The sequence below is a fragment of the Aristolochia californica genome, unplaced genomic scaffold (assembly GCF_029961685.1).
Source record: "Aristolochia californica isolate CCGP_79_NKW_82.1479 unplaced genomic scaffold, dmAriCali1.0.hap1 SCAF_14, whole genome shotgun sequence".
Classification (NCBI taxonomy): Eukaryota; Viridiplantae; Streptophyta; class Magnoliopsida; order Piperales; family Aristolochiaceae; genus Aristolochia; species Aristolochia californica.
In genome coordinates this window covers 8,080,910-8,095,151 of record NW_027181815.1, presented here as the reverse complement: position 1 = coordinate 8,095,151, position 14,242 = coordinate 8,080,910, and the positions used below count along the sequence as shown (strand labels likewise).

At 38.4% G+C, this 14,242-nt stretch overlaps 2 protein-coding genes across 8 annotated transcripts; one reads left to right on the top strand and one right to left on the bottom strand.

Moving 5' to 3' along the window:
- Positions 1-29: 29 nt before the first annotated feature.
- Positions 30-8,199, bottom strand: LOC137949946 (uncharacterized). 6 transcript variants are annotated; one of them, XM_068796211.1, is made up of 5 exons: positions 6,988-8,199; positions 5,848-5,890; positions 4,908-5,015; positions 1,113-1,246; positions 30-1,039 (listed from the first exon to the last, which is right to left on the bottom strand). In XM_068796211.1, exon 1 carries the CDS (start codon positions 7,987-7,989, stop codon positions 7,120-7,122), a length of 870 nt encoding a protein of 289 aa, XP_068652312.1. In that variant the 5' UTR covers positions 7,990-8,199; the 3' UTR covers positions 30-1,039; positions 1,113-1,246; positions 4,908-5,015; positions 5,848-5,890; positions 6,988-7,119. The 6 variants fall into 6 exon arrangements, 5 of the variants coding, with proteins under 5 accessions (XP_068652312.1, XP_068652309.1, XP_068652310.1 ...); XM_068796208.1 differs by having other exon boundaries at positions 30-1,246; XM_068796209.1 differs by having other exon boundaries at positions 30-1,187.
- A 2,419-nt stretch (positions 8,200-10,618) lies between these two features.
- On the top strand, positions 10,619-13,119 carry LOC137950116 (jacalin-related lectin 3). 2 transcript variants are annotated; one of them, XM_068796495.1, is made up of 7 exons: positions 10,619-10,728; positions 10,833-11,048; positions 11,130-11,591; positions 11,684-11,917; positions 12,005-12,313; positions 12,415-12,636; positions 12,721-13,119. In XM_068796495.1, the coding sequence occupies exons 1-7, from the start codon at positions 10,726-10,728 to the stop codon at positions 13,015-13,017; spliced, it is 1,743 nt and encodes a 580-aa protein (XP_068652596.1). In that variant the 5' UTR covers positions 10,619-10,725; the 3' UTR covers positions 13,018-13,119. The 2 variants fall into 2 exon arrangements, with proteins under 2 accessions (XP_068652596.1, XP_068652595.1); XM_068796494.1 differs by having other exon boundaries at positions 11,675-11,917.
- The last annotated feature ends 1,123 nt before the right edge of the window (positions 13,120-14,242 follow it).

Below are 14,242 nucleotides of genomic sequence, written 5' to 3'. Positions count from 1 at the left end.
GGTATTTTCTGCCATAACAAAGCTTTATATGCACTCTTTCCTGTTTAGATTACCAAAAATATTTAACTGATATGTTTGCTACTGAGTGTTCTTGGAAATTCCCTACTCCAAATTGAAAAAAAAAAATGTTGCCTTAAAGCGTGGGTTATACATTTTGCAACAAAAACGACCTTACATAGTTTTCCATTTGCAAACTCAACTGCTTGGCTAGAAACAACTGACATATTTTACCAATGTAGGAGGCTATATGTTTAAATCTCCCACTCATATTTTGTCATTATAGCTAAACCTCACCTGTGAGACGTGTTTATGAATCTCTTTATGCTAGATGTGCTTTTATTCTTGTCCACCGGATGTTTCTCCTTCCTCTAAAGCCCTGGACCCAACAATTTGAAAGGGCTGGTCATTTTTCATGGCAGAAAGGGAAGTACTTCGAAAGACTTCTCTCTTCTTGGGACCTCTTGAAACAGAGTGGCATCTCTCCCTGTTAGCAGCTCGACAAGCACCACAGACATCACTCTTATCAGTTAACTGGCCTGTCTGAATGCACCCAGGATCCAAATAACCCAAAGTCCCTCGCACTAGGATAGTGATTGGAGTTTTTTCTGTCAGAACCAGTCTAATGGTCCAAAATCTGATACATTTGCTGTGTAGTTACTCTCCAAGAGCATGTTTGTAGATTTGACTTCTCTATGGAAGATGGGTACAGAAGCTGCCGAGTGGAGGGAGACAAGATCTCAAGCTTCTGCACTACTCTTTGCAAAGCTTGCAGGAGGAGCACCTCCTTCCGTCCCTTCTACTCTGAATTATTTCTATCAAGACCAATCCACGGTCGCGTCCTCATTGCCTCTCACTTGGATCAATCGTCATAGCCCGTTTGTGTTCTGCTCACCATCAATGGCCTCAACTAAATCCGTGTTATCGATTGCCAGCGTCCGTCGCTGCCTCTGTTATGCTCCTGCGGACAACCGCCCGTGACTTCTTACCCTATCAGTTCCAAGACTACATCTCCTCTAAACTCTGCTATTTCTTTTCTCTTCTGAGATGACCATCACCATCAGACGATTCCTGTGGCTTCTCTGTCAACCAAATTTACTTGGCGTAGAGATTACCTGGGTTCCAAGATGGAGCATTGAAATGAAAAACTCATGAACATCTTGTTGTTCGTATCTAGCTATGGTTGCTGCCTGCGGCCTCCAAATATTGGATTTCACATATCTGATTGAAAAACCTAGCACCTAGAGAACTAGTTAGTAGCAGATGAACTAGTTAGAATGAAAATAGCTAAAGAAGTTAGAAATACAAAGGTTATGCATATACTTCATAAACATTGGTTAACACAGATTATGAACAACCCATACTTTGACTGTAGTTAGAAATGCAAAACATTTAGGGTACATTATCACATAGGAACATTTTAATCATTTGGGAAATTCTAGGGATGTACAAGGATCTAGAGGTCTAACAAGAAATACTAGGAAGCTATCTATTTTGACATGCATGGTTTCAGTAAATAGTGTTTGTATGGAATAGACAAAGAAAAGACAACATAATATGGAATTGTCTTTATTGTTTGGATTGCTATTTTTATTTTTATTTTTTCTTTTTATTTTATTTTTATAGAAGTAACTAATAGGAATGTCAACATTTTCTGCTCATGTGACATTTATAGATAATGACTCAATTCTTCCAAAGCATTGTCCTTCTCAAACTACTAATGCAATTAAAAGGAGCCTAGATGAAAGTACCCAAATCGAGGAAGAAGTCGACTCTATCCAGAGTAAAAAAAGACATAAAAAGGTATCATGTGTGGATAAAATTTAGAAATTTCACTTCTAAATGGTACAAAAAAGGTTCAATGTTTTCATTGTAAATCCAAAGTAGTATTATTAGTAGTGGAGTGATTTCACATATGAGTGGTTATCCTAGTAGATAAATAACATTACGAAAGCAAAAAAAAAACATGAATTTTCAACCAATGGGGTCTATTGTTGATAATAGTTCATCTGACCATCATTTTATGGATTTTGGAAACAAACATGATCAAGTTAAAATAAGAAGGTTTATTGCCCATTGGATTCTTATGTATAAGTATCCGCTCATGATAGTAGAAGAGGAGGGATTTAAATTTGTAATGAAGATGTCAAATGTGAATTATGTAGAAAAAAACATGTCATAAGATCATTAAGGATTGTCTGGAAGTGTATGTGGCAAAGAAAAAAATTAAAAACTTTATTGAAAGAGATTAATAAGATTAGTCTTACTACATATATTTGGAAGTCCCAAAATCAAAAAGTTGAATACATGATTATTACTGGATATTTCGTTGATAGTAATTAAAAGCTACAAAAATGGGTTGTGAGTTTTGTATATGTTCCTCCTCTTTGTCGTGGTATTAACATAACATATGTTATTTACAAATGTTTGAAAGATTAGAAAATTAAAAATAAAGTATTTAGTTTCTTAGTTGATATATTGCATATAAAGATTTTTGTATGAGAGTTTTAAAAAATGATTTATCAAGAAATAGAAAATCGATTTTGGTGGGAAATTATTCAATGTGTGTTGTTAAACTCATATTCTAAACTTATTAGTCCAAGATGGTCTTATTGAAATTAAAGATATCGTTGAGAATGTACATGAGGGTGTCAAATTCATTAATCAATTTGAGACTAGACTTTCCACTTATTTTGAATTTGTGCATCAACTACAATTAGGAGCAAAAAGGTTGGTTGTTGATTGTCCAAATCATTGGAAGTCTACTTAAAGACATGTTATGTTCTGTATTAAAATTCAAATATGTATTTCCTATATTTCAAGATAGAGAACCAATTTATGATTGCTTGCCAAGTCTTGATGAATGAAAAAAGGATGAAATGGTGTGTGAAATTTTAAAAATCTTTAATGTAATCAATAAGTGACTACCCTACTTATAATTTGTACCTCGTGATATATATAAGGTAAAATAAGTTTTGAATTTTCATTATACAAATAAAAATATTTTCATTAAGACGATAATTAGTAAAATGAAATAGAAAATTGAAAAGTACAGGGTGAATACAATTTGTTGATGGTTATTGCTTTAATTTTGGAGCCAAGGGTCAAATTAAGATTGATTGACACCTATTTTTCAAAAATATATTCTGAGGTGGAAGTTGGAATGAATACCAACTTAGTTTGATGGACCTTATTTGAGATTTATGATGATTATATAGCCATGTATAATATTAAAAATATTGTTTCAAGTATTAACTCTATGAGTGTTTCTACAAGTCGTAGGTCACATTCTCCATCTAGTTCAAATTGGTCAAAGTTAATGACTTGTGTGAAACAAGTGGAATTAGTGAATTCACCAAAGTCAAAATTGAAAAATTATCTTGAAGGTGTGTATATTTGTGAAGAAATTTCACAATATGATTTTAATATTTTAGAATTGTAGCAAGTGAATAATTTAAAATTTTAAGTATTATCTAAGATGACAATAAACATCCTTGCAATTCTCATATATACAGTAACCTCAGAGTCTACCTTTAATAATGGTGGTAGAGTAATAAACCTATATCGTTCTTCCTTGGTGCCGAATATAGTTCAAGTTTGATTTATGGCGATGATTGGATTAGGACTCTTCACCACATCAAGAAAACCAAAAGGTGAACTACTTTTAAATAATTATTTATTATGATATTTTTTAGTGAATTTTTTAGTCTTATTTAATTTTTTGTTTTATGATTGCAACATGAGAAGATGCTTATGGAGATAATGATATCAGTTGATTTTTCATCTTGGTAATTTTAATATTTTTCACTACATTAAGTAATTAGTGGAAGAGTATTTTTTATCAGACAATAATAATTTTTCCTCTTTTGTTTTTATCATAAGTGGAGATTTTGCTCACGTAGACGAAAACTTACCATATTATTTTTTAACATGAAAGTAAAGAGTTGGAATTTATAAATTTATACTGGATTCATTGTTTGTAAATTTGATATTGATATTTCATTTAAATTTTGGTGTTTGATTATTGAATAAAGTTTATGCATAATATTATGTAATGTTTACGAACAATTTAATGTAGTGTCAGTATAAACAATTTTTTACAAGGATTATGTATAGTATTTTATGTACATTTTTCATTGATCATTTCCAATTTTAAGTACAATTTATGCATAATTTTATTTGCAATTTATTTAACATATATTTTATGCAAAGCTTTGAATATAGGTTGGAACTTGAACCCAATTCAAGTTCGAGCTTAAAAACTGTTAAAATTATTGGACTCAAACTCGATTCCAATTTAGACTCAAGTTTGAAGTATTCAAATCAAACTCAACTCGAACATATACAAGTTCTAGCTCGACTCGATGTCATCCCTATCCACTACGACTAAAGTCCACAGCAACTCACCATAATCATAAGCCAACCTGTCAAGTCGCCGAACCATGCATCTAACAAATAGGTTAATCAGGTATGACTTTTGGTAGAATTTCAACTTTATAGACCATAATTTGGAGGTTGTCATTAAATAAAATAGAATCACATAATGTATAGCAAGTAACTAAGGCCTCCCAACCTGAAAGTCCCTCTTCTCCCACTTTGTTTATTTTGTATTTCAAGCACTAAATATTTGTTTAAAGAACAAAACATTAAAAGCCAAAAGGCAAGGAAAACAAAGCAGTACAAGAACTAATGGGGTTGATCAAAAGAACAAGAGATTATGATCAACCCCATTTTTTGCTAACTACATGCACAATGATACTTCGAATGGAAGAATTTGTATCTTTTTCTAATTTGAAGAATAAGTTATGAGGATAGTCGCTTCATTTGGGAACAAACAATAGATTTTATTTCAGGTATGTAATTTAGGAGGATTAGAAGTAGTTAAAAGCACAGCGTAAAGAAAGGGTTACCAAAGTAAAAGCCATCACAATGGTAAATGCTTGAATCCCAATGGAAGCCACCGGTCCAGAAGCCAGACAGAGATGTGCAGTAGGCTGTTATGTGGCTATGTGGCCAACCTACAGTACAAGTTATAAGTTAGGCAAGTAGCATCACATTGGTTATACTAACTTAATTTTACAAAAGGATCACCACCAAGAATTGTAAGTTTCACCTGACAAAAGATAATAAGGGAAATTCAAGCTCATTGACACATAAAGCATATTAACCAAAAACACGAGAACAAATAGCATCAGAATAGTAGTGGGTTTTAAAACTAGTGACACACTCTTCAAACAAAAAGAGATGGCAATAAACATAAATCAAGTAGTCTGCAAGAATTTATTTGTCCAAAGCTTAAAGTTATCATACTATGCATAACCCTATTCATTTCTCTCCAACTTTGCCATTTCTCATCCCCTTACCCTTCATTGAAAATATCAAATCACAATTCTCTTTCTCAAACCAATCATGAATAACTGATAAATTCATCATTTGACAGAAAGAGTTCCTAGGAAGTCTCCTTTGCTCCCTTCAACCTAGTCCAGGTTTTTTTCGAATACCAGGAGTCCCTGCAGCTCCTATGGGGTCCTGCAGACATACTCTACAAAAAAAAGAATTGGATGGGAAAGAGATCCCTCATTATATCGTGTGGTTCTTTTACTTGGGCTTTCCATCGATGTCTTGGAGAAGCTAATGACTCTGTCATATATGTCACTCTTTCAAGGAAGTTAGACTATGTCTAGCAATAAATTTAACGTTAAGACTGGTGAAGCACATAAATGACTAAACTATACGGGACATTATAACTTACTTCACAAGTATGGGAGGAATCAGTAAGTGCTGAGAATAAGTTTATTGCTTTAAAACGTAAAGTATCTAAGAAGTGAGATAGGAAACCTCTAGGATTACCTTTTGCTACTTTAGATGCCCTGCTTCAGCTACATGATTTGCTCTACAAAAGTACCAAATAATTAAAAAATTGAAACAAAAAACAAACTGAATAATAAGGGCTCCAGGTCAACATCATTGCAAATGCCAACTCAGGAGTATAAAGACTCAGGAACTTTTGGCAACTGCTCTGAACCCTAAACCCTAAACCCTAAACCATAAGATTAGTAAACCTAAAGCTTTTCAAAACAAGGGCCAGCTGGCACTGAAGTGTGCTAAAACAGCTCATAAAAATGCTGGTAAGATCCTCATAATAGGATCTCAGTTCTTTTTCACATCCCTCATGATAAAAGAAAACACAGACAGGAAGACATCTACTACCAACAACTATATGTCAGACGCTTGTCTGGGTTTACTATCAAATGTTCCAAAAAAAAAAAGTAGGGTTAAGAAGTTTAGAGAAATTTACTTTTTCTTTAGCAAAATAGTAAAAGGGGAGGGGGGAAGGGGAGAATGATAGTGCATAGAGGTAATAGATGAGCAGAAGAAAGAGTGAGAACATTTCAAACTGATCTCCTTTCTCTAGAGAACATGCTTTTTTATTTAGTGTTTAAGTGGAAAATGCACTGGAGGGCTTGGGGACCCTTAAATTTCGATCTCAAATATAGGTTGACATGGAGGACGATATTATGTGGACTCATCCTGCATAAACTTTCTCTAGTGTATTTAAAATCCTACCCCCTAGGATGGAATATCACCTTCTCTCATTTGATGAATAAACATGGAGATTCATTTTTCTTTGGCTAAATGTAGATTCCACCAAAAATTCCCATGAGCACCCCGGAAGGTAATATACTACTCAAACATATCATTTACTGCTTGCATACTCTTAGAGCAAATAGGGTAGTGAGAATGAACAAAAATCAACAACTTCATTGGGAAGACTTCATTTAACCATGAATAGAACCCAAAAAGTAATACTAAAAAGTGTGAACCATTTGGTGTCTATGCTGTTGTCTCAGGTGTAGACAGATATGCCTAATAACAATACATGAACATAGAGCAGCTTCAACCAGAAAAGCCAAAACAGAAAAAAGGAAAAGCACATACAAATACTGTACAAAGGGGCCAATTATCAATAACAATGGCAAATAAAGTTACCATCTCTTGCACCTTCTAATTCATGACTCTCCATCTTTTGATTTCACCTTTCTCATATCTCTCCATTAAATCTTGCCCGCTCACCGTTCATAGAAGAAGATTTCTAGCAAATTATTCCCTTTCCCAATCCGATCAAGAAGAGGGGAAAACATCTTTAACCGCGGATGCAGCTGTCAAATAATTGAGAGTGTTCCGCAAAGTCTCCTTCTCTCTCTTCAACCTTGTGGCGGTATCCTCCAATTCCAACAGTGCCTGCTGCTCCCTAGGAGCCCCTTCGAAGGTACTCCCAACAAAGAAGGAGAAGGGGGTCGGAAACAGATTCCTCCTCAAATCTTGTGCCTCTTTTGCGGGCTTCCCGTTCAATCTGTTGGAAAGCCTAATGACGTCCTTCATGTGGGTCTCGACTTCGTTGGCAAGCGTGTTCAGGTTTCCGTCGGAGTCAGGCGAAGGGCGGTCCTCGAGCCAGGCAACCTCGGCCACCAAATAGGGTTTAGTGCGGACAATGTCGAGTACCTGGAACCGCTCCTGGCCTTTGCATATGAGGAAGAAACGATCGTCGACGAGACGCTCATGCTTGACGACCTCACCAACGCATCCGACGTCGGCGGTTCCGGTGGAGCTGTCCGAGTAGATTACGCCGAAGCGCAGGTCCGTCTGGAGGAGTGTGTGCATCATGATACGATAGCGGAATTCAAAGATTTGGAGAGGAAGGATAGCGCCCGGGAAGAGAACAAGGGGGAGCGGGAAAAGCGGGAGCTCGACAGTATCTTTAGACTCGTGCGGGCCGGCATGGTGGCGCTCGGAGGGGAAAGAGGCGGAGCAGCGCAGGAGTAAGACGGACCTTTTGGGGGTACGAGGGATTAGGGTTTTGGGAGTTGATCTGATGTAGAGTACTCTTTTGGGGCTACGAGGGCTTAAGAGAGGGGTTTTGCATCTGAAAGGAGAATGGGTAACCTGAGGGAGCGCCATGTTCCCACAGATGATGGGAAGCTCAGAGACCATAGCGCCTACAATTCAGCGAGGAAGAGCGAAGAATCGACAAGAAAAATACCATAATTCAGAAAAAGAAAGAGAGAGAGACACAAAATAATCTAAATAGAGAAACTCGTTTCTCGGGCGGAGTGATTGCAGGGGAGTGACTAAGGACGGGAGAGGAAAATTTGTGGATAGGAGAAGATGAGCAAGGAGAACTGTTGTTTACTGTCAGACAGGATTTCTTTTGGAGCCGGAGCGAAGAAGGAAGGATTGAGGGAGTGAAGAGGTGGACGGGAGAAAATCAGAAACGGGGCCCAAGGTGGGGTCTCCGTGGCTTGCGTGGTGGCCATGTGGCAGTATGCTTATCCGGAAACTAACCCGGGGGGCGGGGCACGTGGGTTTATTTGAAACAGAATATGCTGATCCTGCAACCATGACTAGCCATGACTTTAGCCATTGCTAGCCTTTCACTACATGTAGTGACTTCAAGCATTGCAACACAGTTACGACAATCCTACGAATACGATGGGGCTTTGGACTAATTTGAAATTGAAGGTGTAGGGAACACAGACTCAAAGAAATTGCTTATTGCTACGAATATGATGGGGCTTTGGACTAAAGTTTATAATGGATGTCTATTTATAAGATGGGCATCTATTTATAGGGTGGTAAAGTTGGTTCCATCGTCCCACCTTTTTCTCTTCCTAATATTCTCCTTCTCCTACAAGAGAGAAGGTCACATGGTACAATTCATTTATTCATTTCATGAGGATATAACACCTTACCTTATGTTGCATTCTCCTTTAATGCCACATGTCACCCATGTTTCACCACCATCTGTCAATTTTTGTGTCACCTTGTTGCTTATATAGTGCTTAGGTGATATTTAGGTGGCATTCTCTTTTTATTTCATCTTGATCATACCCTGCACAATCCCCTTCTTCTTGATCGTCGCTCGGGCCTTGATCTCTGTAATTAACTCTGAATATGATCGAAACCCCAATTTTGACTTTTGATCGATCCTTTGACCAAATCTTCATATTTTAAACATTTGAGAAGTTTGATCTTATTGTACTTTTTGTCTTTACTCTTTATCCTTTAGTTTTTCCCTTTTTTATTGTATGATTGGAATGCATCATTTTCTCAAATTCTTCTAGATATAGTGATCAATTATGTCGCAATATATTTTGGTTGCTCTCTTCTGATCTAGTTTATTTTGAAGAATTCAAAATTTATTTTACATGGAAAGACAAATTTACTTTCTAAGGTAACCTTGTTGGATTTTTTTAATTCTTATTTTGTTAAGAGAGAAATTAAAATTTTGGAATTAAATTATGTAGTAATTTAGGAAATTAATGGTAAATCAATCAAGAGATTGATTTGTCATGATTTCCTAAAATCAAGAGAAAATCTTGATTATTTTTTTATTTCTTAAATTAAGAAAATTTGAATCCTCAATTTATGAATTAAATAATTATTCTTTAGTCTATAAATTGGCTTGTATTGTCAGAGTGGTTTCATCCACTCTTGTAGGCGGTAGCTTTTCGTACCTAACGAATCGGTCTATTAGGGGTGTATTAGCTAGCCGTTGTCATGGTATCAGAGTCAGGCACGCCACGTCCCACGTTCGAATCCCATGAGAGGCGGCTCCAGAATGGGCGGGGTGGGTGTCAGAGTGGTTCCGTCCACTCTTGTAGGCGGTAACTTTCTGCACCTTACAGATAGGTCTGTTGGATAGTATTGGCTAACCATTGTCATGGTATCAAAGTTGGGCATGCCATGTCTCGTGGCAGTCAAGAATTGGCGGGGTGGGTATCAGAGTGGTTCCGTCCACTTTTGTAGGCGGTAGTCTCTTAGGGCTGAACCACGTAAAATTGGTTTGTGCATTTTGTTCTTTTCATCTTCAATTTAATTTTTTCATAAAAATTTCTCATATTTTATATTTATTCTTTAGTCTTTTCCCTTTTTTATTGTATGATTACTGTATTTGGTTTTTGGTAAGGAATCTTTTGTCTTTGTGGGAGTTTTTCACCATAAACTATGTTTGATTTGTTACTTGTCCCTTCAATTTCAATTTGTTCATTTTGATGGTTATTTTGTTGATCTTGGATGGTGGAAGAGAAAGCAATGAGATCCCATGAAGATTGAAAGATTGATAGCCCTAGCAGCTAAAGAAACAGAAGCTTTCAATATCAAACTAGAAAAGAAAGTTCTGTAATGAAATCGAAAAACAACTTTCAGAAAGCAATTCGATCATGCTGTTAGACTGACACCATATGATCACTCGAATCTTATCTCTAAGAGACGTTTCTCACGTATTCTTAGGTTTTCTGCAACAATTATGTATAGATATAGATTACGCACAATCCATTTTACCAGAGAATCATGTGTTGTCCTCTCAATACCGGAGAACCTCCTAATCTTCCAGAATTTTTTTGGAACCTGACTGGTTTTCGAAGACAGCAGATGCCATTTCCAGTTTGTATGGACGCTCCGTATTTTCCATGAATGGTCTGGATCCGTAAAATGGAATTTCTGCCTTCATCTGTATCTATTGATGACAAAGGAAAAGGGAGAATAGCTTTTGGGAAAGTTCATATAGAATCTAATTCCCCCACTGCCCCCTTCGATGGATTCTCCAGCGTTCTCTCCTCTCGCACGGACTCCTTTAAAGGCCTCTTGATGTCTCTCACTTCTTTTCAGGAGTTTTATTTTTCTCGAGCTTCTTAGTCTTCGTTTTCTCTACCTTATTTTGCTGCAAAAATGGTAGCTACATTAATCACTGTTCTACAAGTACTTTTTGTTTTTAATCCAGATACGTTTACGTCTGTTTTTGGGTTGAAAATATTGACGAATTAAATGTGTAACAGAGCTTCCGTGGAAATGATAAGAAGCCCGTGATGGTCGGGCCTTGGGGAGGTGGCGGCGGAAGTCCGTTCGACGATGGTTTCTACACGACGATCAAGCAACTGGTGGTATCTCATGGAGCAGCCATTGACTCATTGCGGATCGAGTACCAAGGCAAGAAAGGCGCCTCCGTCTGGTCCGAGCGGCATGGCGGCACTGGTGGTGCCAGAACCGATAAGGTTAGCCCATTGCCTTTGTTCCCTGCAAGTGATTAAGTTCATGAAATCGATTTCACGGATCTCGGATTCACCTTGAAGCAGGTTACGCTTGACTACCCAGACGAGATACTCCTTTCGATCAATGGGTTCTACGGTTCAATAACAACCGGAGGCCCCTTCGTGGTTCGATCACTCACCTTTGAAAGCAACAAGAGAAAGTATGGACCATTTGGTTTCCAACAAGGATCGTATTTCTCGCTTCCGGTGACCGGAGGAATGATTGTCGGATTTCATGGCCGCTGCGGCTGGTATCTCGACAGCCTTGGAGTTCACATAAAGCCTCTCAACGACCCAAGCTCAATAGTCCCGTCTGTGGCGATGAACAAGATGGGCTACAACATCGTCCGAGGATCTGCCGGCAAAGGCTACGACATAGTGGTCGCCGTAAGAGAGAAGGAGAATACCAAAAAGTTTCGTCCGAGGGGCTTGTCAAGGCAAGCGTCCTCTTCTTCTTCTTCTTCTTCTGACAGTGAAATCCTGAGCGATTCTGAGTCAAAAGCCAAGGTAAGGAGTTGTTCTTACTCGGCCTATGAACGAAGCGTTCATTCGTATCTTTTGCCATGCGTTCAAGGATCGGAAAATTGCAGGTGTTACAGAAGCCGGCCGAAACAAATTACCCTACGAACTCAAATGATGGAGGTCCTGTTAAATATGGACCCTGGGGAGGCAGTGGAGGATCGGTGTTCGACGATGGAGCCTACACAGGCATTCGGCAGATCATTCTAACCCGAAATGCTGGTATCACCTCCATTAAAGTGGTGTATGACAAGAATGGGATAGCGTTAGGAGGCAGCAAACATGGCGGGGGAGGTGGTATTAAAACAGACAAGGTTAGCGGACTCTGATCGACGCCTCTGTTGCGTCTTCTTCTTCTGAGCATCATCTTCTTCAGAAACTAAGATGATTTCTTGTTGCAGATAGTGTTCGATTACCCTTACGAGATCTTGACACACATAACAGGCTATTACGGAACTACACTCTTCATGGGGCCGATTGCAGTGAAAAGCCTGACATTTCACACCACGAAGAAGAAGTATGGGCCATATGGAGAGGAACAGGGAACTTTCTTCTCTTCCAGCAAATGCGAAGGGATGATCGTGGGGTTCCATGGGAGGAAAGGATGGTATATAGACAGCATCGGAGTTCACGTTCTCGAAGGAAAACTAACCCTCCCACAGCCTCCTCCTAATTCACCAGTCTCCTGGGCTGATGCCACACTAGCTGAGGTGAATATATCCAGACAGACAAAACCCAATCGATCCAATGCTTGCTACCTTCAATCGGTCTGCCTTGTGACTGTACATGATCGTTTTTTCATGCTTTTCAGATCAGTCATGGTGTGATGACGGAACCAGTTCCGTCTGGACCAGGACCATGGGGTGGATCAGGAGGGAGACCTTGGGACGACGGAGTCTATAATGGGGTGAGACAGATTTTCTTGACAAGATCAAGTGAAGGGATAACATCAATACAGATAGAGTATGAAAAAATTGGGCAATTTGTCAAGTCTACAATGCATGGAAGCGGCACAGGAGAGACGACGCATAGGGTAACCATTTCAATTTTTTTTTTTTTTCGTCGTTACGTCTTCCTGAACAATACCCAAAACTCTGGTTTTTTGTGATTATTGCAGATCAGATTCGAGTACCCAAATGAGATCCTTAACTGCATCTGTGGCTATTACGGATCTGTGGATAGAGTGGAGACGCAGAAAGTAATCAAGTCTCTAACATTCTACACAAGCAGAGGAAAGTACGGGCCATTCGGAGAGGAGAGAGGCACCTTCTTCACTTCAACGACGACTCAGGGAAAGGTAGTTGGATTCCATGGGAGGTGTAGCCTGTATTTGGACGCCATTGGAGTCCACATGCAACACTGGTTAGGGGAAGGCAAAACTACCAAGACAAGGATTTCCAAATTTTTTGGGTAGACCTGACTTGTTTGCTTTCCTGCGGTTTTCTTGAATACCTGTTCTTATCTTGCACGATTATGAAGTATGATAGACTTTGTGCTAAGTTTAATTTAACTCGAGACTTCTATACAGATGATATTGAATTGTAATTATGAAAGTTAGTGTATGTTCTCTTATGTTTTTTTTTTTTTTTTGAGGGGATACACATAAGGGAGAGAGTAAAAGAATAGGCCTATATAGACTAGTGATTAGTACAAACACTTGGGGTTTATTAGTCGGAAAGGAAACTTCCTATTGGCTAATCATTTTAGGATGGGTCTTAAACCTAACTTCACATTCATTAGGGTGAGCCAATCTATTAGTGTGTTACTAAGAAATCTTTATGTGATAGATTTGCAAAATGTTAGCATAAGGGAAAAACAAAAACTCAGCTGAACCAACCAGTTAAAATTGAACACACTAGAGCATGCGGGTTTCTCCTTTGGTTCGTCTCCTTTCTTCTCGTGCATCCCTCCAATTGTGTTTCCTTTCACTCTCTTGATCTGGGAAACAGTGGGAAACCGATAAAACAATAAAATGGGTTAGATAGAGATGGATTATGCAAGTTGTAACCTCACATTGGCATAAAGACAAACAACATTTGAGATTCGATTTTGTGGAACAACATTGAAGGCCTGCCGGTGGTCAAGCCTTGAATGACCTTTAGCAATCGCGTTTCTCCTTCTAGTTCGCTCCTTTCTTCTCCTACATCCCTCCTATTGTGTTTCCTTTCACTCTCTTGATTTGGGAAACGGTGGGAAATCGATAAGACAATATAATTGGACAACTAGAGATGGATTAAGCCATTAGTAGTTTATAAGTTATTACCTCACATTGGCATAAAGACAAACAACATATGAGATTCGATTTCGTGGAACAACTTGCATGGCTTGCCAGTGGTCGAGCCTTGAATGGCCTTGAGCATTCACGTTTCTCCTTCTGGTTCGTCTCCTTTCTTCTCCTACATGCCTCCTATTGTGTTTCCTTTCACTCAGTTGATCTCGGAAATGATGGGAAACTGATAAGACAGTAAAATTAGACAGCTAGAGATGGATTATGCAAGTTTTAACCTCACACTGGCATAAAGACAAGCAACATATGAGATTCGATTTCGTGGAACAACTTTGATGGCCAGCCGGAGGTCGAGCCTTGAATGGCCTTTAGCATCCACGTTTCTCCTTCTGGTTCACTTATTTCTTCTCCT